Source organism: Micromys minutus (assembly GCF_963924665.1).
Source record: "Micromys minutus genome assembly, chromosome: 28".
Classification (NCBI taxonomy): domain Eukaryota; kingdom Metazoa; phylum Chordata; class Mammalia; order Rodentia; family Muridae; genus Micromys; species Micromys minutus.
The window spans coordinates 35846872-35872708 of record NC_137963.1 but is presented as its reverse complement, the minus strand read 5'-3'; the positions used below and the strand labels follow the sequence as shown (position 1 = coordinate 35872708).

General features: G+C 49.8%; 1 protein-coding gene across 3 annotated transcripts in view; it reads left to right on the top strand.

Moving 5' to 3' along the window:
- The window catches only part of COL15A1 (collagen type XV alpha 1 chain), a 104787-nt gene that overhangs the window by 47645 nt on the left and 31305 nt on the right, over window positions 1–25837 (top strand). For 2 of the 3 annotated variants that reach the window (XM_080940313.1, XM_080940312.1), the window contains exons 6-19: window positions 168–312; window positions 3295–3404; window positions 4816–4950; window positions 5970–6095; window positions 7790–8068; window positions 8447–8575; window positions 14677–14769; window positions 15830–15955; window positions 16435–16497; window positions 23871–23906; window positions 24278–24418; window positions 24606–24671; window positions 25213–25248; window positions 25348–25431. In XM_080940313.1, coding sequence (XP_080796439.1) covers window positions 168–312; window positions 3295–3404; window positions 4816–4950; window positions 5970–6095; window positions 7790–8068; window positions 8447–8575; window positions 14677–14769; window positions 15830–15955; window positions 16435–16497; window positions 23871–23906; window positions 24278–24418; window positions 24606–24671; window positions 25213–25248; window positions 25348–25431 — 1569 coding nt within the window. The remainder of the gene's footprint in view (window positions 1–167; window positions 313–3294; window positions 3405–4815; window positions 4951–5969; window positions 6096–7789; window positions 8069–8446; window positions 8576–14676; window positions 14770–15829; window positions 15956–16434; window positions 16498–23870; window positions 23907–24277; window positions 24419–24605; window positions 24672–25212; window positions 25249–25347; window positions 25432–25837) is intronic. The other variant, XM_080940314.1, reaches the window with a different exon arrangement.

Genomic DNA, 25837 nt, shown 5'->3' with positions numbered 1-25837 from the left:
CAGCACATAACTCTTTCCAACTTGGAGGGTGCAATGCTACTTAGAGACACGGCATTCAGGATTATTCAGAATTCTGAGGATAAATTATTTTCCTGCTTCACTGTTAAATAAACGCCTTCTTACTGAAATGATTCTCTTTAAAGCAGATTTCGTTTTTCTCTCTTCAGCCTAAAGAGGCACACGTTGATCCCATAAGCCAGCCCCCTACCTCATCCTCTCCTGCTGAGGACACAGAGCTTTCTGGTGAATCGGTACCAGAAGGAACCCCAGAAACCAACTTGAGTATCATTGGACACAGCAGCCCTGAGCAAGGTAAGTCCTGACACGGGCGTAAGAGTGGCTGGCTATCACCGGTGATCGACATGTTTGCAGCACACAGAGCTCATCCCTCCTCCATTCAAGAGGAGAATGACAGTTCAATACAGGGAAACTGAGTCACAGAAATCAGGTAACCCATCCAAGACTGCGTGGCCTGTTAACACAGAGCTGGCACTTGCTCTCCAGTGTCTGAGCTCGTGACTTTCAGACTTCCCTCTTATTTCCCTATAGGAAAGCTTAAAAGAATCGCTGCAGCTAACTGAGTACCTACTGTGTGCCACGTGTGTGCATACTTCTCCAGTTCCATCTGACATCTAGTCAATCAATATAGACAGCTGCAACTTTACCAGTGGGCAAAGCTCACAGCCCCATCTCAGAATCTCCACTTCTTCTGACTTCTGCTACCCACTTCCTGGGTCTCAGAGGACACTGATGGCCAGAAACAGGCATGGTCACCCAGTGGGTGAATGACAACCTAAAGCAGGCCTCAGACCCCCACCTGCTGATCCTCTGCTTCTGCCTCCCACACTAAGGTGCACAAACAAAAGCCTAGAGGGCATCTATGATTCCCCCGAAGCAGCAGAATGACCCGTCCCCATGGCCTGAGGGCAGTCATCTGTAGCCCTAGCTGCAGCCACGGCCAGAGCTTTGAGATGTCCGGGAAAGGTGACTCAAATTGCCTGTAGCAAGGATTGGTTGAGCAAACACAATGTCCTTCATCCACAGGATGGAGATGGTCTAATGAGTTAGGGACATGCTGTGGAATCTTTACCGTAAGAGCAGATTTCAAAACTACTGCAAACACCACTGTAAGCACACGTGATCCGCATGTGTGGTGACACATTTCCCATTTGGTACAGCATCCAGTGTGGGGTAGGATGCAGGTGGTTTTGATTCTCTCTGTTGAACTTCTGTTTCAAAACATCTCTTACAATAGTAGGGATCCCTGCTCCCGCTGCTTCTGTCATTGTCTAATGGGAGTTATTTTAACAACTGAACTTGGGGAGTCTGTGGGTAAGACACCATGAGGACTAGACGGAAAATTATAAATGATTTAATAACGTTACAATGGAACTCAGGAGTTTTGAAAATGTGGCAGTAGGAAGCCGGAGGGCAGAAGGAGCCCCAGCCAGCTGTGAAGAAAGCCCTACATGGATGTCTGTTTGCTGTGGGCCTGGGGACGTGGCTGAGACGTCCTTAACCCTCTTCTGGAAGTTGTAACCTTGCTTCCTGGTGAATGAGAGGGTAGGATGCACTGTGGTTTCTGTGTTCCTGGCAACACAGAAACACTATCAGTTATGGATACTGCTGGGTGGGTTCGGACCTCTGAGTAGGGCAGTATGTACGGTGGCTTTTCCAGTCTAAAAAGACAAGATCTGAAAGAGGCCGAGACTTCCACCTGAGCCTCTCCCCTGTTCCCAGAACAGCTTCTCCTCATCTGGCCAAAGGGAAACCCAGAGCTAGTCCAAGTACCCAAGTACGCCTTTTCTTGGTGAGCACACAGCCCAGATTGGGGGAGAAGGGGGCCTGTAGCCCAAGGGCCATCGGCATGGCTCTCTGATATTTATGGCATGTGTATGCCATGCTTTCTGGCAGTGTCTGCCCCAGTTCCGTCCAGAGTGACAGGGCCAGTAGCCGCTTGCATAGCACCCCCTGGTGGTCAGAGCAGGGAAGACCCAGGCAGGGGCCAATGCCAGACAGAACATTCCTGGAGTTCTGAGAGGTTGCACAGGGGCTGCCAAGACATTAGGACATCTGTAAATACTACATGTAAGAAGAAAGTCTGTCCTGGAGACAACCCTGTCTGGCTTACAATCCATTCCCAATCACTACTTTAAATGTGACTCACCTGCAGAAGAGGAATCATGAGACAGACATAGTAGCACAGGCCTATAATCCTAGCCAATTAGGAGACTGCAACAGGACCATAAGTTCAAGACCAGCCTAGGCAACTTAGTGACAAATTCTTTAAAAAATAGAGGGGGAAAGAGATATATAGGGTACTTCTTAGCTTGCAGGAGATCCAATTTTCAGTCTTTAAATAAATATTTTTACTATTTTAAAGTTGTGATTAGAGTAAGACACCTCCCTTGGGATGTTATCAAGGGAGCTGAGGGCGTGGGAGTCTGGTCTGCAGAGGTCCTTGACACAGCCCCTAAAGAAGAGGCAGCTTGGCCAACAGCCATACATTTTAGCGTAATGTCTTCTGTGCTTTAGGGATCCATCCGTCCTTTGAAGCCCTCTCCACAGAGGAGTATGCAGTAGCGATTCAGTCACCGTAGAACTGTAGGGACATCGGTGACGCCGATGACAAAGTGACCATCTCTCCCCTTTCCACTCCCGGAATCTGGAAGAAGCCAGTATTCAGCACTGTGATTCAGCTGCACATGCACATGTTATATAGACACCCACACAAATAACACGCGTGCTAGGTAATGATGATTACGTAACACACATGTGTGATTAACACGGAATGATGGGAAACACCTGTATTCCTGTGATGACTACATAACACATGTGATTAACACGGAATGATGGGAAACACCTGTATTCCTGTGTAGTACTTTCTTCTGGGAATGTGGAACTCCGATGCTCATGAGTGTGTGTGAGTGACTTCATATGTGCCAGGCGCTGTCCACAGCACCTACCTCACACGGATAGGTCGGGTAGCGCATGGTCATCAGACTAGCTTCTACCCTCCAAGGCGAATCATGATCTCCACTCACAGGCGAAGGAACTTGAGGCACAGGTAAAGTATTGGCCCCAACTCACATTCTGGGGCCCGACAAAGCAGGATTCCGGGCAGTAACAGGTGCCAGAACGCATGATGGACGCCACCAGGCCCGAGGGCCTTGTTCTCTAGGCTGCCCCTTCCCTCCTGGTCCTGTGTTGTGGGATCACAGACATCTTCCCGAGTCACTGTGTACAGAGTTGCCGTGTTCTAGTTGTTGACATCACAATGTCTGCTTCCTGCAGGGTCTGGTGAAATCCTGAATGACACACTGGAGGTCCATACTAAGGATGGGGGCCCGAGTACTGATGAGGGTTCAGGAGATGGGGTCTTGTTGAACATCACTGACGGTCAGGTGAGTGAGTGGTAGATTTGATTTGATAACCGAACGGGGTGTGTTTGCTTAGTTCATATTTGGTGATGACTGGAGCAGGAAGGGGTTTGAGTTGAATGTCACCAGGACTGACATATGGAAAAAACAGAGTGGTCAAGCTCCAGGGGCACAACAGCGAGGGTGGAGGAGAAACAACCCCAGCTCTCGTCACCCATGATTGACAGTATATACAGATGCAGCATGCTCGGGACGGTGACCTTGCATGGGATGCTTCTGAAGACCGCAGTCCCCTCAGGACAGAACAGTGTTAGCTGCAGTCGCACCCACATTCTCCTTAGCCATTGTCTTTCATGTCTACAAAGCCAGTTTGAGAAATGGCTTGATCTGATAGAGACATAACAGCATCTTCTCAGCGCCAGCACTTTCGAACAAGTGTGAAGAGTGTGGCGCCCCAGCACACCCGTGGAAAAGCAGGGGCAGCGATGAATGTCTGTAACCCCAGTAGCAATGCCAGGGAGACAGATAAGAGGATCCTAGAAGCTCGGTAGTCATTCAGCCTCGCTGAAATGGTGCGCTCCACGTTTAGCAAGAGACCCTATCTTAAAAATGAGGTGGAGGGCCATGGTTGAAGACTCCCAGTATTAACCTCTGGTCACTACAGGCTCATGTGTATATGAACATGACTATACACACATGTGCACTGAGACCTACTTCACCACATACACATGAAAATTCTAGGAAAAAAAAAATAGCATGCCATCCCCACCTCCTATGTGGATCACTGTATAGACCAGGCTAGCTTCAAACTCATAGAGATCGGTCTGCCTTTGTCTCCTGGGTGCTGGGGTTAAAGGTGCATACCTTTGTTCCCGGCAAATGTGTCCCTTTTTATGACACTGGCAGCAGCAGCAACTGTTCCATTTCCCCATTTGTTCTGAGACCATATAGACATCTTCACATTGCCCAGAGGAAACTAGATTACAGAGAAAGAGAAAGGCATGTTGGGCCGGAGTGGACGGGGGACAGAGTTCTGCCTGCACGAGGCTGAAAGACCATGAGAGCAATGTCCATCCTGATATCTGGATGGGTGTTCAGGGGTGGTCACAGGAGATCTTCGTGTCTAAACAGAATGTCCGGAGCTGGAGCTATCTGAGTCAGGAATCAATGACCTAGGGTCACCGGGCATGTAAACAGAGGTGGGCAAGAAATGTGTCTCAGAAATGTCCTCTGTCCCCTGGGTTTTGCAAGTCTGGGACTGGTTTGAGACTGCAGTGAAGTCACAAACATGGAGGTGCCTGAGGTCAGGAGGGATGTCAGGTGGCAGGGTGTGTGTAGGAAGAAGACCCAGGCACTCAGTTCTCTCCAGATACGCTTGCGGATCAGAGCTAAGGGACCAGTAGCAGGGATCTCTCACCATGTCCTCGTTTTTTAGGGGTTATCAGCAACAGCAGCTGGGGAGGCCAGGGTGCCTGTCACCACTGCCCTGGAAGCAGAGAATGGCAGTATCCCCACTGGGAGCCCCACCCTGGCCATGTTTACCCAGAGCACCGGGGAAGTGGATACTCCGGTGAGTAGCTTGAGCATTCTTCCCCTGCTAGGGCTCGTTTCTGGTAGAAGCAGGCACTTGCCTCCTGTCTACACAATGTAGCAGCATTATGGGGTAAATTGAGGTAGGCAGGAGCAACAGGCTGCAGAGCTCACTGGGAGAGGTCTGTAGAGTGCCGTACCACACCACGCACAGGTCTTGCTAGCTAGGTCTGGCGTCAATAGGACAGGTCGAGTTCCCAAGACACAGTGGCCAAGAGACTCGGGACCCCCAAAACAACATGTAAGTGTAGAAAAGGGGTCTGTATACCATCTTGCAGATGGGGGGGTAGAAAGTGAGCCGGAGACTCTGAGCAAAGCATCCAAGCATATGGGATAGGTAGAGGCAAAGGTCCAGAGGCCACACACAGGATTCGAAGTAATACGGGGTGCCTTTGGGGTCTGCAGAGGGGCCCTGATGTCATCTAAAGCTGAGAAGATGGGGCTGGAGAGGCCCAGTACATGAAGGCTTCTGCTATGCATCCTGACAGCATGTAGTGAAATTGCAGCCACTGAAGCTCAGGAGAGGGTGAGGAAATCCTAGTAGGAGTAGCATTTTAGAAAGACTGCCTTGGTTTAAGTGGAGAAAGGGCGGAGGAGGCTGGACTGGGTACGTGGGGATGGGTCTAGGCTGAATCCAGGTCCAGGTGAGCCTGGGTGGCCATGAACACATCAGATCTTTTCAAAAGTTGCAGTGAGTAAGGGGCTGAGAAACATCTGTTGGTTTTGTAAGCAAGAGTGACATTGGAGATGGCAAGCTTAAATGTGGAGGCATTGAGCTAGAGCGGCAGGAGGCAGGAGGCAGGAAGCAATTGGGTGATGGGTGGTTGGCAGTTGTAGGTAGTGAGGTCAGAGACTAAGGGCAGGTCTTAGATGTGTCTGTGCCTTTTGGGACAGGGCACAGGTACAAGAGGGGCCTTGGCTATCTGCCCCTTAGAGCCACATGCATGGATCAAAGTGGTGGTCCACTAGCCCAGACCTTTGGGACATCTTTCCATTTAGGATCCAGAAAACCTAACAACAGCATCAGGGGATGGCGAGGTACCCACCAGCGCTGATGTGGACGCAGAGGCTGGCAGCTTGCCCACTAGAGAGCCAACCCTGAAGCCAAGAGAAGAGGCCACTCTGGTAAGGAGTAAGAAGAGCCGAAATAGCTTTCTAGCAGTGTGTGTTTTACTCTCAACAAAGCGGGGTGTAGGGGGGCACCTCTCTGACCAATGCGAATTTGCCAGGACTTCTAAGTATGTGGCTCAGCCCCTTTGGTCTAGCAGGGTCTGAGGAAACAGGCCCTGTGTGGTTAGAAGCATAGAGAGGAGTCCTAGGGCTGCGTGCAGAGCCTTTTGTTCCCAGCAGCAGAGGGTAGGGGCCAGGGGTATGCCCTACATGTGAGGGAAAGATGTGATGCTGTTGTTGTGGGTTGGCAGGGTATAGACAGGCAGGCCTAACAGGGTGAGGGCAAGGTCAGACTGCCTGCAGCATAGAGAAGGCTGGACACACACATCGCAGCTGGACAGTGGACCAGTCTGTCCCTGTGATATCCCCACAGAAGTTCTCTACCCATCAGATTCAAGCCTGCCTCCTCACAGCCACTCCTGTGTTCCCGCCTCATATGAAGGAGATAGTGCCATCCTAGCTGCTTAATGTGAAGTCATCTTCAGTCTTCCTTCTGTCCAGTACCACATGCGAATAGAGTCCTGCTGATTGTTCTAGATGAATCTATAACTCACTGGTATGGACCCTGCCTAGGTAGTGTCTCACAGAACCTGGCTGGGTGCTGCTCCTCTTCTTTGAGGCTTTTCTGACCTCAACCTACTGACCCGGCTCCTCTGAGACACTAAGCAGGATCTGGTCCCTGGCCTTCTTGGCTGCACCTTGGGGCTTCTGTGCTCCAGACCTGGGCCTCCTGCTTCACGCTCCCCTCAGTTTCTCTTGGCTCTGCGGTCTTGCCACACTCCTCCTTGCTGCAGAGACTCCCCCACCCCTTCCTTCACTTGTCTAACAGCACTTCCCCAGGAAGGCGATGGCCTTGTCCTTGGAAGACCTCTTCATAATCAAATTGGTCAAAGGCTCCGTGTGCAGTGCAGCCCTAGCTCCCTAGCAGATCACGAGCCTGGTGGAGATGGGGGTCAGTAGACCTCCATACCCCCACCCCACCAACCCCCCATCCCCCACCCCACTTCCCAGCTCTGCGGTGCCTCTCTCAGGTGGTAGGTGCTGGACTAATTTGCTGACGGAGAGCATTAAACAGTGGGGCCTTCCAAGGCCAACGACCCACCTCCAAGCTCCTCATTGCCTGCTCTCCTGTGTAACTCACTGGGACAGGCAGCCTTCTGCTCTACTCCTGTATCCACACAGGCTAGTGACAAACTTCTCCAGGTCACTCTCCACAGAGGAGTTCAAAGTTCCTTCCTTTTCCTCTCTTCTGTTTTCTTCTTTAAAGACATAGTATGTCACAGCAGGAGAACACCAGGGACCAGTCTCAAGCTGGAGCCTGGCTGGCAGAGGTGTTAGGAAATAGGAGGGTCGTCTGCAGAAGTGCTCACCAGGACGGTGCAAACTAAGCCTGAGATAGGCACTGAGCAGAGCCGGATGGATAGCTAGGTGGGGGTTCCAGAGGTGAGCTGAGCATGCCCAGAAAGGCATATTCTGATGCTGAGCCCCAGAGGCCTGCAGTACAGTCCTTCAGTGATGTAGAAGAGAGAGAGGCAGAGGAGCTGCTAAGATCTGATTGTCCCTGTGGTTTCCTCTCTGTAAGCATGTGTGCGACCACTGAAATGGGGGTGGGGTTCATGGGGCATCATCTCATGCCGGCTCTATTTCAGGGTTCACAAGGTGAAGAATGGTTAACTCCGGCTGCGTCCAAAGCGCCCCTCAATGCTTTGGAGGAGGAAGAGGAGGCCAGCGGAACTGTCATGGACATCCTGGATATTTTCACACCCACAGTGGCCCCTGAGCAAGCCAGCGGGGTCCCTACAGACCTCCAGGCCACTCTCACACCCACAGTGGCCCCTGAGCAAGCCAGCGGGGCCCCTACAGACCTCCAGGCCACCCTCCAGGCCACTCTCACACCAACAGTGGCCCCTGAACAAGTATTTACTGCTGTAAGTCCCAGCAAAGCATCTTCTCTGATTCATCGGGACAGAAAGGTCAACATTCCGTGCTAAGAGCCATTAAGGTCCTCTGCAGAGACACTCATGACTTCAGCCCTGTTTTGAGAGCTTGGCAGAGTGCACTGGACAGAGAAGAGGGACGGTGATAAAAAGGGGCCAGGCTTTTGTCCCTATCTGCTACATCCTAATTTTGATATAAGAATTTCCCTAGAGATTAGTGTTCCAAAGGTGGGGAGGATTTTAAGGAGTCACTTCTGTGACTGAGTCAAGTGTGAGGATGTTGGTAGGTCAGGTGTTTTGACATTGGACAGCCACCACAGAAGTGACACCCCCCAATCATGCAGCCTCTCCTGTTGATGTCTTTTGCAGGCACCCACGGATGGAGAAGACTTGGTGGCTTCTACAAAGGAAGCTGAAGAGGAAGGATCTGGTAGCGTACCACCTATTGGTCCCCCGTTCCCCACACCCACAGTGACTCCTGAGAGGCAGGTCACCCTGGTAAGTGTCCTGGGGGTTTTGACTCAGCTAGCAGATCTTTCAGTGTGGAGAAAGGCCACCCCGACCTTCTCAGGGTCAGCTCTCATCTGGGTTTGTAAAGACAGTATTTGAGGGCCTTTGGCTCTGCAAGCTGGAACAGACTGTAGTTTAAGTAGGGTAAGGTAAAGAATAGAGGATCCTTGCTTAGGTCTCCAGTTGCCTTTGGAATTGCATCAGGATTAGCAGTGCCTCAGGGCATAAATACTGAGCACAGGGCTGGGCAGGGTCTATCAAATGGAGCATAAGTGGTGTGTAGACCTGCGGGCTGGTTGGGAAGCTCCCAGCTGGAGGTCTGAGGCTATGGGCTGCTACTCCTGACTTTGAGCTGTCCATTGGTTCTGCAGGCTGGCTTCTGGTCTGGAGGCAATTCAGATGTTCAGAACCATCCTTGCACACATGGTGGCCTGCTTAGAGACTGTCACTGACTCAGAGAAGCAGGCACCTCAGTCACGCTTGTGTGAATCCTGGGTGAACTGCTCTTCAGGGGAAGAAGGTTCCCAAGGAGAACCTCGTGCTGGTGACACACCTTGGTGTGTCAGTTCCTGGAGTGGCACTCTGAAAGCCACCACTCAAGGTCCAGCCATGTGACCCCTCAGCTGCAGTGGTAGGCTGTGCTCAGGGAGTGCAGAGGTCAGGAGAGGCCTCTGATAATCCCGAATGGCCTTTGCCCAAGAGCATCTCCCAGTGACTAGGTGGTTCCCATTCCTTTCTCAGTGGTTAGAGTTACCCTCAGCAATCGATTGATTTGGGGCCCTTGAGTTGGTTAGTTGCTTTGATTTTATTATAATCACAATATCATCTATCTAACAAAACTAGCAGTAGCCTCTTCATAGTCTTTGATACTAGGTTGACTTTTCAATGTCCCTTGTCAGTTAGACTCTGAATCCTCCTCAGTGTACACATTATGTGTGTTGATACTGTATAAACTGGGGACATGACTGTTGCATGGTATGGTTAAGGAGGTTATATGTGTGTGTGTGTGTGTGCATGTATGTATATATGTATGTATGTATGTATGTGAGAGAGAGAGAGAGAGAGAGAGAGAGAGACAGAGACAGAGACAGAGAGAGAGAGCACAGCCAGAGGCACTTGGAAGAGTCCAGAGCAGAGAGAGAAAGAACAGACTGTATACGGCCAGCAGACTGGACTTTGGCAGGCTATCTGTGAGACAGAAGAACAGAACAGGAAATGGAAAATCCAGAAAACAGGAGAGGGGGGAGGAGGAGAGAGAAGACATTGAGAATAGCAGTTATAAGTGAATGAGTGGATTTGGGAGGGGGAAGCTCATGAACTGAAGGGAATTAATGATAGGGGAGAAGGGGAGAAGGAAGTCTGAAATGTTAACAAGTCTTTGTGGTACCGAGGGAGCCTGAAGGCCGGCATGCGCTTTGGTATGTCCAAGGTAAGGGAAATGATTCCTTCAGTGAGAGGGGAACCAGCTTCATTCACTAGTTCCTGGGGATGCTGGCTTTTATCTAACCACCAGAATTTCTCCTATCTAGGCAGAGCCCATTTTGGAATATTTGGGCTGCCTTTTGGAGTCTGAGGAATTAGAGTCTCCTTTGGACTTAACAGATTCATCTCTCAGGTTCTTTTCATCTCTGTCTCCTGCCTTATTTTTCGGTTTCCCATTGATTTGGGGTCAGGGGGTGACTGGGCCAATTATCATTGTATCCTTGACTTCTCTGGCAGTTGGGGCCAGTCATACTGTTGGGTGAGGGTGGGGTTGAGTGTGTGGGGCTTAGTGTTTCTGGGAAACTCTGTCCACATATATTAATGACCATAAAACTGCATATTAACAACCAGAAATTAACCACCACACAATTGCAACCAGAAATTTGGTTTCCAACATCCTTCTCAGTGGAGATAGCCTGATAGGTAACAAAAGATTTGTTTACTAGGATGTTAACCTTTTAATATCTATCCGTAATAGAGGAAACTTGAGACTGATTTAATTAGCTGCCCAAAGGAGACTAATCGAATTAAAGTCTATTCAAATGATGGGAACATTAGACATTATTAAAATTATTCTCTTTTTTACTCAATGTTGGAGAAAAGCTATGGTACCAAGCTAAGTGAAAGAAGATGGTTATAAACTTTAGTGTGCTGTGTGGTCTTAACTGTTTGGAAATACATGCTCCAGAAGGAAACACCCTCCTCAGATGTCAGCAGCGTTGCTTCAGCGTACATGCTGGGCCAGTAACATTCCTACCCCTATGACACGGAGTAACATTCTCACCCCTATGACAGAATTTTTAAGATAATATTTTAATTAATTTATTTATTTGGAGAGGGGTGGCAACCATATGTACATGAGTGGAAGCCAAAATAGGGTAGTGACTGGTCCTTAGCTATTCCTTAGAGGTAAGGCTTCTCTCTGAACCCGAAGCCCCTGCCTCCTTTTCTCCACTAGACTTGAAGCCAACAAGGCTGTAGCAACCAGCTGTCTCCCCACTCCTGCAAAACAAAAGCAAACAAGCAAACAAACAAAACACTGCAGTTGTTGGTGTGTTTCTATAAAGATAAAGAGGGTGGATATGTTCTACGGAGGTGTGGTGAGGTGTGGGGGAACGGGTTGCCTCTGTCGGACCCCATGCTGAGGCATCCTTTCCCCCTGAGGGACCAGCCACACACAAGTATAGTACAGAATAGAGTTTATTTAGGGCACGGGGGAGGGGAGTTAAGAGGGTAGTAGGGGCAGAGAGAGGGGGGATGGGAGTGACGAGGGGGAAGGGAGGTAAAGAGAGGAGAGGAGTAGAGGCTGGCCATAAGCACATGGAAAGGAGGGAGGGGAATGGGGAGAGAAGGGACAAAGGGGGAAGAGGGTGAGAGGGCAAGAACAAGAAAGTGAGAGGCAAGAGGAGCAAGAGAGTGAGGAGGGGCCAAGCAGCCCCTTTTATATGTTGCCAGGTAACTGTGGGTGGAGCCTAGACAGAATGCTAACAATTTTGAGCATAAGAAGGATGCTCAGATTGTTAGGGAGTGCTGAGATCTGAGCTCTACTCCCTGACATTGTGTAGCAAACAGTCTTACTGCTGAGACATCTCTAACCCCAGATTCTTTTGTATATCTCTATAAGAAGAGGAGGAGAAGGAGGGGTGTAAGAGGAACAGGGAGGGAGAGGAGGAGTGTGGGAAGGGGAAAGAGAAGAATGAGACACAGGAGGAGGACAAGCAGGAAGAGATGGGGTAGGTGAATGAGCAACTGAGCCAAACACGGCATCCTGGCTTGCAAGCCATAGACAGATCACTGCCAAGCGCATGTGTCGGGCACCTGCTCGGAAACAAAAACTGACGCCCCAGTTTCTGTGTGGAAAGAGCTTAAGCTCAGTCAAATGACACCTGCCCTGGAATATTTTCAGAATCGTTTTGAATCATGGGGGCCATGGAGTTCAGGGGGTCCAGGACGAGCCTGACTCTGCTGCTCACCTGCAACCAAGTTCTTCATGTCTCGGTGTTTCATACACAGCTCAAGGCACACAGCGTGGCTGGTTCCTTCATTATTACCTGTGGGAGCCAATGAGTTCATGAGTAGAAACCCTTGCCAAGCACTTCATACCTGCTCAGTTGATTAGCTACATGCAGTTCTGTATCACATGAAGATCAGACAGGGTTATGCTCACATAGTTCCTGAAAAGAGGAAGGGGCATGGTCTTCGGATGTTGTGATTTGAGGTTTTGTACCTTCTACATCCAAGCCACCATTATAAGACATGACCGAGAAATTAGTCAGCAAAGCCCCCCAGGTTTAAGATGAAGTCCTTCCATTGGCTCAGATGGGTCCCGACTTTTGTATCTGTTATGGGAGGTCCTTCTAAGTCACATGCCCTGTCCCTAGTTTTCTTCTTGAGGGTGGCTTAAGAAGAGAACACTGGGCCCAGGTTGGCCTCTTGGCTTCTGGAGGATGGTGGTAGATGTGTAGGCTGGGGCGATGGGGGTTACCTGTGGCTCAGCTGCCAGGGTGAAGGGGTGCTTAGGCAAACGCTGCCCAAGGCCCATCGCTTCAGAGGAAATCGGTTGTCTTCTAGAACTGCTAGGGCAGGCTCTTCCAGCATCTCTGTGATCCTGACTGTGATTCCTCAGGGCTCCTGCGCTGGCCCCTCTCCATCTCTGCCCTGGGCTTCTGCTTTCTTCTTAGAGAGCAGGTCCAGGGCAGCCAGAGGCCTCTGGGTGAGTGGTCCTTCTTGGTCCATCTCTGCCGCTTCAGGGAAATCTTGAGACAGCAGGGTTCAAAGGGTGGTTTAGGGATCCCTAAGAAGAAGCCCCCCAACACCCACACTGGGGGTTCAGTGTCCCTCTGCACTGTCCTTTTGTTCATTTTATTTGCCAGGGAAGCCATTTCTCAGGAGGCTTTTTGATAGCTGACATCTCATAAGCTCACGTTTCTCCTTCTTCCCTCCTTCAATCAATCCCCCTCCCTTCCTCCCCATCTCTTTCCCCTCCTCGCATAAACACTTCTGGCATCTAAAACCATTTCCTGAACACCAGTTATGGCAGGCTGTGAGACCAGAGGGGCTCCCTTGAGAAGCCTGTGGTTTAAGGAAGGCAGATAGATCTAAGAGGAGCCAAAACCTAGAGAGGCTTGCAGGTGGCAGTGGTTCCAGATGCCAAGCCACTGGTGGGGCCCAAACAAGGGCTGAGGAAATCCTCAGGCAACACCGGTGTTTAAGCAGTGTGTCTGTATGTGCAGCTTAGCCTACATGCTTCTCCTTTACCAGTGAGATGCAGGAACAAATCCACTGAGCCCTGAGAACCAGCAGAGTGGTGCAGGGGACAGGGTATGCCTTGGGCCATCCTTATAAAAGAAAATGCCGTCTTCGGTTTGAGTTTAAAGATGAAAGTGAACGGTTTCTGTGGAGAGGAGGGCGCAGTGAGAGATGTGTCATTGATCCTGTGGGTTGTTTTAGGATGATGCTGCGGAGTAGAGAGACTCCTTGGACCTCCAGGTTCCATGGCTCCTTCAGCCAGACCTCAGGCTTCCACTGTTCTGGAACCCTGTAGGTCTCAACTCCTTATTTCACTTAAATCATATTTTCTGGACCCCTGAGAGAGCATGAAGGGTATTCCAATTAGTCCCTGGCTCAAGACCTGCTTTTTTCCTTGAGCTTCCTGTCTCTAGGATTGATACCCTGGAAACAAACCATAAACATCCCTAATGGGTCCTTCTCTGCTTCCCATCTAGGCCATCCCACATTCCTCGAGTTTAGCTGTGAGGTACTCCCTCCTCTATCAGATGAAAGCAGCAACCTTCAGTGGGCCTTCTTGCTTGTAGTACTATGACCTCTGCCTTATTTACGATTCGGTTGCTATAAGGAAGCACTATGACCAACACTACAATAAAAAATGCATTTAATTGGGGTCTAGTCAGTTTTTGTCACTAATTTCTGACAGTATCAGAGGGCTAGTCAGTTATCATCAAAGAAGCCAGGTGGCAGGCATGCAGGCAGGTGCTGGAGAGATGAAAGATTACATCTCATTCCCAAATTACAGGCTAAGAGAGACTGACACTGGGCCTGGTGTGGGCTTCTGAAACCTCAAAGCTCACACCCAAGGGCACACTTTTTTTCAACAAGGCCACACCTCCTAATCCTTCCCAAATGGTTCCACTATTTTGGAACCAAGTATTCAAACATGGGAGCCTATGGAGGCCATTCTCATTCAAACCATCACAACTCCCTTCTAATGGCCACAGGATAGTAAGTCCTACTCCTAACTCTAACCTACAACCCTGATCCTCCTTGAACCTCTCAGCATAGACATATTTGACATTCAGATAAACTTATACCCAAGTCCTTACCTGCAGGATGGTTTCACAATGGAGGATACCCAGGAACTAGGTCTGGAGAGGTAACAGAAGGGACTGAAAGGAAGCTGAGTCCAGGCCACCTGCAGGCTGTACCTTGGGGAGGCTGAGGCAGGACTCAGCTGGAAAGGGGGAGGGGAGGGCAGAAGAAAAGTTGGCTATACACATTTTAAGGCTATAGCGTGTGAGCACTTAAGGTGGCATAGCCATCTACGGAGATTGGAGATTGGATCTGCATGTGGGAATTTCTTCTTTCTTCAGGCAGGAGTGGAGGCCGAGGGGTCAGGCCCTGTTTGGGGCTTGGATGTGGGCTCAGGCTCTGGAGACCCTGTGGGCAATGAGGACCTGTTGAGAGTGAGTATTAAGGGTTTGGGGGCTGGTGTTGGGGAGGGAAGGTTGTGGGTCAGGCAGCAGTGACTGTAGACTGGCCCCTTGGGAACTGTTGGCTCTTGTGTGTGGAGATCATCATATATTCCCCTTTACTTCATGCATTTTGATATTTCCACCACATTTTCAATAAGCATGAGCCTGGGTCTGTGTTGAGAACCCCATTTGCTCCCTTCCTTCTGCCCTGGAATCAGTTCCATCCTCCTCCATTGCAGGGTTGTTCACTGACCTTCACCTCTGCTCATGTCTCCCGCCTTCCTCTTCGTTTATGAAAGATTTACTCTGGTTTCTATGTTGTTTGGATCACTGTTCACACTCAGATTCCAGTGTAAAACCCTCCCTGGCTCCCAGTCAGCTCCTGGCGCATTCTTGGTGCCTGTGGCACATCTGTCCTGCCCAAGGCTGGGCTCTGCCAGTCCTTTTTAAATTGCCCACAGGGAAGTGTGGTGGGTTCTTGATGCAGCTGTTGCCCCATCCTTGGGCCTAACCCTCTTTCCAGCCCTTTCCCTGAGCCCTGTGCTGCCCCAGTTTGAAGCTCCACGTAGCTGCCCCCGCCCATTACTCATGCCCAGAGCTGGAAATGTCCTGGGCTCAGTGAATGAGTGGTGTGAAAGCCCAATGGATCTACCAAGAACATTCTGGGCTGGAGAGATCTAACAGCCCAACAGGAGGCTGAGGAAACAAATTCCCTTTGGTAAGCATTTCAGGAAGAGGCCAAACACAGGCTGTTTGGCTGACCTTATAGTCAATTAGAAAGCTGAATTAGCCAGGGCTCCCCTGGGATTCCAGATAACTGGCTCTTTATCATGTACACCATTTGGGAGAAAGCATAGTGTGATCTGCATGGAAAGCCACACTCCTTGGAAATGCCAGCTTTATGAGTCCATGAGTCATGTTGTCTCCTTGAGACTCAGTTTCTCCCTGTGCAAGGAATTCAGTCCCTCCTTATCGGATCATTTCAAGTATTGGAAAGAAGGTAAAACACATGCTCAGCCTCTCTCATTGCTTCTAACAAACTGCCTTTCAGGGTCCTCCGGGTCCCCCAGGACCACCGGGACCACCTGGCATTCCAGGGAAACCAGGAACTGATGTTTTCATGGGACCTCCTGGGTCTCCTGGAGAGGATGGAGCTCCTGGTGAGCCAGGACCCCAGGTGAGCAACTGAAGCCTCTTCCCTCAGTCTGAGATTATAGGGCTTCCTTCCACAGAGATTACAGATCCAGCATCAACCAAGGTTGGAAACCAAAACCTTCCCATCTGAATCATGGCTGAGACTCCAGGAAAGGACAGTCAAGAAGATTCTATATGCACAAGTTTCCTGACTTATATGGGGATGGGGGGGTGGGGATGCAGCCTTGTGGAAGTTTTGGAATCTACCACAGTATACCACAGTCAGGCCTGGTATGGGAAAGCCTTTTCCTCCTCTGCTCCCGATGTCCTTCAAGTACACAGCTCCCTGGTACAGCTCTGAGCAAGGAGGCTGGAGAGTAGCGGGTGCTTGTCCTGGAGCACAAGCAGCAAGTCCTGTGCTCGCTGGCCTCAGGTTCCCCAACCTTTCTTCCTTCATATTGTAGGGTTTTGTGTGGCTTTTAGCAGAGATTCTGTGAGCTGATTGTCACTGATATTTCCTAGGGCCCTGAGGGACAGCCTGGACTCGAGGGAGCCTCTGGCCAGCCTGGAATGAAAGGAGAGAAGGTAGGGGACAGTGTGAGAGGAGCCCACACAGAACTCCAGCCTGGCCACTCTCTCTCCCTAACCTGAGCTTGTCTTCTATGCTATTCTCTTTCCTCATCTCTATGGAATGACCACTAGGCTCACAGACCCCCCTCACCTGTTTCTCCTTCCCACTCCTGTGTGCTGTAGCGTCAGTAAACGGTAGTGACATCATCTACCCTGTGCCCTACCTATGACCTTTCAGTGCATCCTGCCCGCCCTGTAGCATTAGGACCTTTCTTGATGTCTTCTCCTCCTATAGTCATCCTCTACCTGTGTTGAAGGAGCTCACCGGCTCCTGAGAAAATAACTATGGCACCCTGATGCACAAAGACCGAATGCCTTTCTTGGCTGGCACCAACTGTTTCTGTAACACGTGACCTGCTGCTCGCTTCGCCAGCTCTGAGCAACAACACAGTTGCTTAGGGTCCTCCCTAGGCACTCCTAAGCCTCTGCATGTGGTATCTGCCTTGTCTGGAAGGCCACTTCTTTTTGTCATCAAGGCCCAGTTTAGATACATTGACCCTCCTTTATCCTAAGAGTCACAGTACAAGACTCCTCTCTACACATTTATATTGTTGCTTTCCTTGTACACACACAGAGAGACACACACAGATACACACACACACACACACACACACACACACACAGCTATTTAGTTTCTACATTAAGTGCAGTGAAAGATTAGCTGCAATAATAATTGACCAGTCATAACAATATACTATAGTGAAATACTAGCATCCTTATGCCTACTTTGAGCCATTATTAGGTGAAACAAGGGTTCATGAATGGGTGAATAATGGTCTGACAACTGAGATGGCAGTTAAGATACTGACGACAAGTGGGTAGTGTATAGAACATGGATATGCTGAACCAAGAGATTGCTTATGTCCTAGGTAGGATGGAACAGGAAGTTGTAAGATTTCATTTTTCTGTTCAGAATGGTGTCTACTCTAAAACTTGTGAATTGCTTATTTCTGTAATTTTCCATTTAGTAACTTCAGCCTCTGGCTAATGGAATAGCTGAAGCCAAATATCGTGGGGCATGGAGAAGGTGAGGGGGACAGAATGTCCTCCTCTTCAGTCTTTCACTGGGGTTTGTTGAGATGAGGTCATGCTACCTAGGCTGGATTGGCCTCGGACTTGTGATCCCTCCACCCACCGTCTAGTGCTAGAATTACAAATGTGTTCCATTATGCCTGGCTTCTCTCAACATTTCCAGCACCTTTCCTTCTTCCTCTTTCTGTGGGCACAGGGTTAACGCTGCTGAGAAGTTGCTAGCATTCCCTTGTACCCTGAACCCTTAGCCTGCCTTAGAGCTGAAATGTCCTTCCAACCCAGCACAGCCTTTGTTAGTCTTTTATGAGTAAGTGGAATAGTCTTCAAACAGCATTGTTAGCTACCGTTCCTATTTAGCCTGCTTTCAGTCTCCTGAAGCTGTCTACTGCCCATGCAGGTGCTCTTGGGAGAAGGCAGTTGACGCCCCTCTATACACGCCTCTCTATATAAAGAAAGATAATAAATAAAAACAAGACCCTTAGCACGAGTGATATGTCCATAGGAGGCAGGGGCCTGCACATCACCCCCATGAGCATGTTTGAAATGTCTCCTGCCAGGACACCATGGCTACGGAATCAAATCCCAGTTCCCATCCATCAGCCCCGGAGGGTAACCTGAATGAATAACCTGATTTTTGTTGCAAATGAATTTCTCAGAAAGACACAACTGTGCAGTCTTAGGAAGTCATTTTATACAAAACATCAGTTTGCTAAGAAATCTAGGTCTGCAGGAAGCCCCAGCAACCCACACTTACCTTGTCTGCCCCTCCCAAGCAGCGGCTACACCTCCTACACTGTCTGCACTTGACACCCCGTGCTGCATACTGAAGGCCCTGTCGGCTGTGCTGCGGGGCTCAGGAGAGCAGCAAGGAGGAAGAGCCACCCTGCTCTGCATAACTGCTGCGGACCCGTCGCTTTGCTGGGTTATTTCTGGGATATGCTAAGTGGCACACTGTTGGCCTGGGGACATGGGGTGCTTTGGGGTTAGGGAAAAGCAGATTCTAGAACTGCATTTGGAGAGTTGAAAAAGCCTTCTGGCATGCAGTCACAAAAATGACTTCATTTATGAGGGAAATGAGTGTCTCTGCGTCCTTATGAGACATCGGCTCCAGTGATACATTTGACCCCTGACTCCTGTCACATTGTCCCCTTTTGGCCCACACATCCTTATTGGCAAGGCCTAGGCAGTACTTTCTGTGGCTGGATAAACTGAGTTGCAGCAAGTCTTTTCTCATGCTCTTAATCTAGGCTGTAAACTCAGATAATTAACGAAATTGGGGACAGTCTCATACCTCCCGGAATAGCCTCCAACTCCTTAAGAGCTGAGGATGGTCTTGAACTCTAATCCTCCTGCCTCATCCTCCTGAATGTTGGAATTACACCTGTGTACTATCATGCCCAGTTCAAAGTGAGTTGCTTTCCCACCATGCATAGTGAGTAAGACTCAGTTTATTTGCCTGGGCAATTTAATACTTACATATAAAACCATTCTTATCAAACATGAACTTGTCATAAAAAATGTAGATGGTTGCTAAGAGTGTATCTAGTAGATTATGTATGATGTTTAATATAAATAGAAGCCTCTTTTATGTCCCCGTGTTGAGTTGAACAGCTCACCCTGCTACCTTTGCCCCGGGAAGGAAGAGGTGGGAATGGCCTGTTTTCCCAGCTGCAGAGCACGGCTGGGAGGGTAGCTGAGGAGATGCCTAGAGAACAGGATCCCAGGATATTATTCTGTTTGCATTGAAGCTTCTACCTCCAGCTCTGGCAGGACTGAGGCATGAGGTCTTCAGGGTGTTCACGGCATTCACCTGCCGTTGAAGGTTCTAAGACACCCACACAGGAAGGAGTCTGTACTCTGACATTTTCTCAACTACCCAGAATTTCTGGGGAAACTTGAGCTCCCAAGAACTGTCTTTGAGTAACCTCACTGAGCTGGAAATGTCTGTGTAGACCCAGCTTCTGTCTTTTCCTGTAAGTTAGAAGAGACATTTGATGATGTCACCATGGTCCCTATCTCTTAGATATCCCAATCTGCTTTGGAACACTCGTGTGATAGCATCAGGGTGCCCTTGAAGACTCTGAGGATAGGCTTGCTTTTTGCCTAGAATCCAGAAAGCAGCTGTGTTTGAAGTCCAGCACACCACAGTACTGGCTTCTTCTCTCTCATTATCAGTTGGCTTTGGCACATTTGCATGGAAGGTTTTCATAAAACCAAAGAGACTGCAGTCTATACAGGATACTGAGCTGAAATTATCATTACTACAAAGCCCACCAACAAACCCAGCAGACACCCTACAAGGGACCTCAGCAGGAAAAAAAAGCCATGTAGCTGGGCCTTTGCCCATGTTTCTTTATATTAACATCTTGTAATACCCTTGATAAATTCAGTTCACCTCAATGAGCCAAATTTTCTAAAGAAAAGGTGGAAGGATTTGGTTTGGCTTCCGGTTCATGAGATTTCAGTTCATCATGGTGGGAGCCTGTGGTGGATCAGGGGTCAGGGGCTCCAGCCGTCATGTAAGAGTCGGTGATGGTGCAGCACAGAACAGCCCATGGTACCCAGAAAACAGAGTGCATGCCTGAGCTAGGAGCTCTCCTCTTTTCAATTTTCTTCCATCTGGACCCCTGGTCTATGGGACATGCCACTGAGATTCAGGCTGGGGGTCTCCTCTCCTTAATCCTCTCCGGAAACACCACAGGCATGCCCAGAAGTGCGGTTTACTCATGTTGGCATTCTCAGGCCAATAAAGCTGATAGTTAAAATTCATCATCACAGATTCTAAACTACAGGACAGGCATGGCGGCTCACACACCTTGAGTCCTCGTGCTGTGGGGGCAGAGGCAGGACCATCTCTGAAAGTGTGAGGCTACCTTGGTCTGCATAGCAGATTCTAGGCCAACCAGGGTCACATAGTGAGACCCTGTCTCAAAGAAAAAAAACACTTCAAAAAATAGTGAAGTACAATCTTGTGACACACAGCACTGCCGTGACTCATTCCGCTGGAGAGTTGATTTCTCCACAGTTTCCCACTTATGACCACACATCTCTACTAGTTGGGATTCCAAGAAGGTGTCTGGACTCAGTGCATACAAGTTCCTCCAGGCCAAGGAGTGGCATCTACTACTGTCTCCTTTTGGAAATTTCCTGAACTATTTCTCACAGTCCTCATTTTTTAACCCTATTGATTCATGGAAGTTCCAGTAAGGTCAATCCTTCCATCCCCAGGCTAATCTGCTCATGTTCCAAACGGATGTCCACCATACCCACGAGCCAGTGGACTGGACCTAAGTCCTACCTTTTTCAACTTGAGTAAAATAACAAGAGAGAAAGAGGGGGAGGGGCAGGGGGAGGGGAAAAAGAGACCAGAGACTAAGGTGGTTTCTAGACCTTCCTCAACTGCTACAAGATCCACTTGGCTTAAAGGAACTTGAGAAAGCCATTGGAAATAATGCAGTTTCCCCTTCCATGATATGGTTCTCCTTAACGGGATCAATCGGAAGTGCACCAGAACCTTTCAGAGTCGGGGCAACCTTAGGTATGGTTCACAAGAGCCCTGGTGGTTAGATGTGTGGCTGGAAGAAGATAACCGGTACTGAAGCAGACAGTGTGTAACTGCCTGAACCCAAGGGGAACAGAAATAAGAAACTGCAGCTAAACACGGACTCAGTAACTCAGACACATTTCTGCCCAGGTCACACACATTTGCCCAGTTTGCCCCTGTTGGCCGTTGGTGAAGGTGAGGGTGGGGTAGGAATGGGGGTTGGGCGGGAATAAGGGTGGTGCTGTCTTTGGCTATGACTACTAACTCTGCTTAGTGGCCCATTCCCTCGTGTCTTCAGACAGCCATCGCTGATGGCTTCTGGGCTAGGGGGCATTTGAGCTTCTGCAGGGCCACCTAGGACCAGCTACAGAGGGTTCTGACTGTGACAGTTGGCTACAGTCCAGCATGTTCTCCCTGCTGGGGGTTCAGTGCCACCTCCAACAGGTTCAACACCTTTCCTGCTCACAGCGTTAGCCCAAAGACTGAGCAGGCTCTCCTGCTCATATGTATATATATATATGCATATACGAACATACATGTGTGTGTGTGTGTGTGTGTGTGTATTCACATAGTGTTTTCAGAGTGGAACTGTACACAGCAAACTTTCTAGATTTTTGGCTGTTTAAAATCCTGTTAGCCTTGTGTGTAGATGATAACACCGAGTAAGCAGAGGGAAGTGATCTCTATGTGACTGGGGCCATCCTGGTCTATTAGATAGTGAATTCCAGACCACATGTAATGTGCATGTGATTTTAGGTTTGGAAACCATTTGCCCCTGGGATTTGAAGGTAAGCATCCTGTTATCGGGGGATGAGCTTAGATTTCACTTCCAGTCCCAGCCTCCCTAAGACCACGTCCTTTTCCCTTGGCAGGTTTTAGGAGTCACTTTTCTTTGCTTGGTGTATTGAAATCCCTTGGAGCATTGTTGCTGGATGTGCATTCTTTAAAACAAGCGTTCTCCCACTTGGCACTAAAGAGCCTTGAGGTGGAATGGTGTTTAATCTGGAGAGCTCTGGGTTGTGCAGTGTCTGTTTTGTTTGTCCAGAAATGTTGAGCGTAGACCTCAGCCTCCAGTGACGCGCACGCTACTTGTCCCGTTCTCTTTATTCTTTATTCTATTTGATCAGTAATTGGAATTCTAGACTGTCCCTGAGCTCCACTTGGCCATCCTTTCTACGTGTTTTATTCATTTGCACTGCTTTCAGAGCAGTTCTGTGTCCTGGTCTTTGGTCGTCTCTGCTGTATTTCTCTTCAGGGTGTGTCTCTTAGTCCCATAGAGTTCTTCATTTCCACCATCACACGTTTGTATGACCCCTAATTGGCTCTTTTTCATAATCATTGCTCTTATAACAGTTTGTTCTCATTTCGCGATTCTGTAACGCCGTTCCTTTTTTCCCTGAAGCCGTAGCGTCGTTGTTGTGTTCTGTTCTTTGTGCTACCGCTGACTTTGTCCCTTTGTGGTGTTGCCTTTCCTCAGATCCGGCGATTTTTTTTCTGTGTGTTTGGTTTCAAAATTGACACCTCATTTAGCGTCTAGGCCTTCATCACACAGGGATCTTCCTTCCAGAGTCCTGCCCTCTCTTTGCTCCTGAACATAACTCTTACTGTCCTTGTGGTATCAAGGCACCCCAGGTGCTCTTGGGAGCGATGTGCCAAGAAGATAGGGGAACTGCTGAGGGCTGACAGCTGTCCTGAAGTAGAAACAGCCTGTCTCTCTGTTAGAGGATCCTTGGGCATCCCCACTTCTTGCTTCCTTCATGGTTACCCCGCCCCTTCTCCCCACCCACCCTAGGCACACTCTTGCTTTCTCGGCCACCACGCAGGGCATTTCATTCTCTGCAGCTTCTCTCTGTGGCTGGATCTCTGTCTTACTGGAGCATCGGTAATATAGACTCGCCTCTCAGCCTGTGGGGATGGAGACTGTCGCTGTGCATCCCAGGAAAGGGACAGGAGAGATACAGTCTTTCATGGCTAGCACATCATCGTCCGTGTCATAGCTTCTGTGTGGCCACGTGCTAGCTGGGCTGTCTCCTGCAGGAGAACAGCCTTCACTAGTCTCACGGTTCCAGGGCTTCAGGTCCAGTTGCCTCGCTCCATTGTTTGGTCGGGGCCATGGTTGAGACAGAGCCGGGGCAGCAAGATGATGTAGCGGAACAAAACTGCAAGCTCTCTTAGCGGTTGAGAGCAAGGTAGTGGTGTGCATGCAGTGTTAGCTGGCTCCCTGTTTTTTCTAACTTGTCCCATGGACCCCCAGCCTATGAGATGGTGCTACCCACATTTGGGGCAGGTTTTCCCCTGCCCTCAATTGGTACTCTCTGGAGACTCCCTCAGAGACACACCCGAAGTGTGCTTTACAAATCCTCAAGGTGCTTCTCATCCCTACCAAGTAGATAATCAAAATTAACCACTACTCCTTTCCTGTTTAAAATTGGGAGCACCCCTTACCTCTACCGTGCCAGGAGGTGGGGGAGGGGAAGCTGCATCGGTGTGAGGCTGCTTTGATCTCTCCAACTTCATGCCAACTGCCTTAGTTTAATCTCAAGGAGGAGGGCATGGGTAATTGTTGGATTTCTCAATATTTGGGCCTGGCTTGCTCCGTCAGCTGAGGCCTGTGGTGATGTGCTCAGTCTGGAGTCATCAGCCAAACCCAGACAGAACAAGCTGCTGTCGTAACCTGCTATTCGCTCCTCTGTAATTCTGCAGTTTTCTTTGAGCAAGCATCCTAATTGGCTTCTGTGTTCATGTGTTTCAGGGAGCAAGAGGGCCCAACGGCTCGGTTGGCGAGAAGGTAATTGAGAGCAGCTCTTCTCCCCTCTACTCCCCTCTCCAGGGTACCCCTGGGCCCGAAGAGTGAACCCACAAATGTCACCGAGCAAAGAGAAGCATTCCCCAGAGTGGATGCTTGGGGAAGATGGGCCAGCTGGGATGGTGGGGAGCTAACCCGGCAAACGTTTCTCCTTCTTCAGTACTCTAGTGAGCATGTCAGCCAAGGGAAGTGGCAATTAGTGAGACAGCTGTTCTGGGCCATCAAGCCGTGCTCGGGAGAGAATTTCTAAATGTAATTAGCCTCAAGGAGTCGGTCCTTTCTGACTCAGGTGTTCACATTGCTTCTTAGGGAGAGGAGACACAGCTGGTAACTATCCTGTCTTCTCCTTACAGGGTGACCCTGGCAACCGAGGCTTACCAGGGTCCCCGGGGAAGAATGGAGAAGTTGGCACCCCTGGGGTCATGGGACCACCAGGACCTCCTGGACCCCCTGGGCCTCCAGGCCCCGGATGTACAGCAACGCCTGGATTTGAGGTACTTTTGCCCTGTCTGTGGCTGAAGAGCGATGGAAGGTAAAAACCATTGGAAGCCACAGCACACTGGGCTCTAACCCTTGGGTAGAGGTTTTGTTGAGTCCCCTGTAAGTCCCCCCTATCATCCTGCGTGGCTCAAGCAGGTGCCTGGCAGTGAACTCTGAAATTCTTGCTTCTTCTTCCCCCAGATCGAAGGCTCTGGGGATGTCCAGCTGCTGAGCAAACCCAGAATCTCGGGACCCTCCTCCCCAAGTGTAGGTAGACCTTTATGAGCCCCTTTGTGAGGGTGGTCCTGCTGTCACCCCTGTGGGAGGAGGCTGTGAGGTCTCTTTTCAATGACTCACACTCATTGTGCCCTCAGCCCCATGCTGATCTCTGTTAGATTCAGTTTGTCCCCTTTAAGAGCTTGTTCCCAGCAGGTCCCCTGTCCATTTGCTCATCCCCAGGAGGCACTGCCCTTGTCCCGTAAGATACACCTGCATGAAGACTCTCCACAGGAGGTTATGATAATTTTCACATGGAGCCCAGAGCCAAGTGCCCAGGGAGCGTCTTCTAACACACCAGACAGCTTCCTGCACACTCGGGATCTAAGGGTGGGGTCAGGAGGGCACTACTGTGCTGGATGAGGACCTCTGTGCCTTGCTGTGTGTGGAGACTTCTCTTCTGAGCCTGGATCCATCACCCAGGACAGCATCCACTGGAGAGCTTAGGGAGAGATGGCAAGAAGGTAGCGTGAGCCAGCAAACAGGAGAAAACCAAATAATGTGTCTTCGTCTGTTTGCTTATTTTTGTCAGGGTCCCAAAGGAGAAAAAGGAGAACAAGGAGCCAAGGTAAGTTAGGCCACTGGAGGGAGGATCTTTCTAGAAGGTTATAGAAGCATTATCCGCGGACTGTGAGCTTTGTTCTTTACTTCCCTCTGCTGTACCTAGGGTGAACGGGGAACAGACGGAACCAGCACTATGGGGCCTCCAGGGCCCAGGGGGCCACCTGGACGTGTTGAGATCCTGTCCAGTGTAAGTATCACCTAGGTTGAAGCTTTGTCACATGCTTTGCTAGGGGGGATAGCAGGTGACCTGTCACTTCATGAGGCTGGTGGCTGTACAGGGTGTCTGGGCCTGCCCCCGCCAGCATGCCCACCTACCTGCTCCTACCCACTCCGTGCCACCACCTGCAGAGTCTGCTCTCCTGCCCGGCAAGGCCAGGAGCCAGACGACAGTCTAGAAAGTACTGGAGTCTTGAGGAAGCCCAAATAAGTGCTCCAGAAAGGCTCTGAGCTAGTTAAGAAGTCAAAGCTGGAGTCAGGCCTGGGGTCACCTTCACTGCTGACAGAGAGAGTGCTGAAGGCCTTAACCATGTGGGAGAACCACCGATTCCAGAGCTCAGCCATAACGTTGAGTTTCCTGATTCCAGTGTCAGACA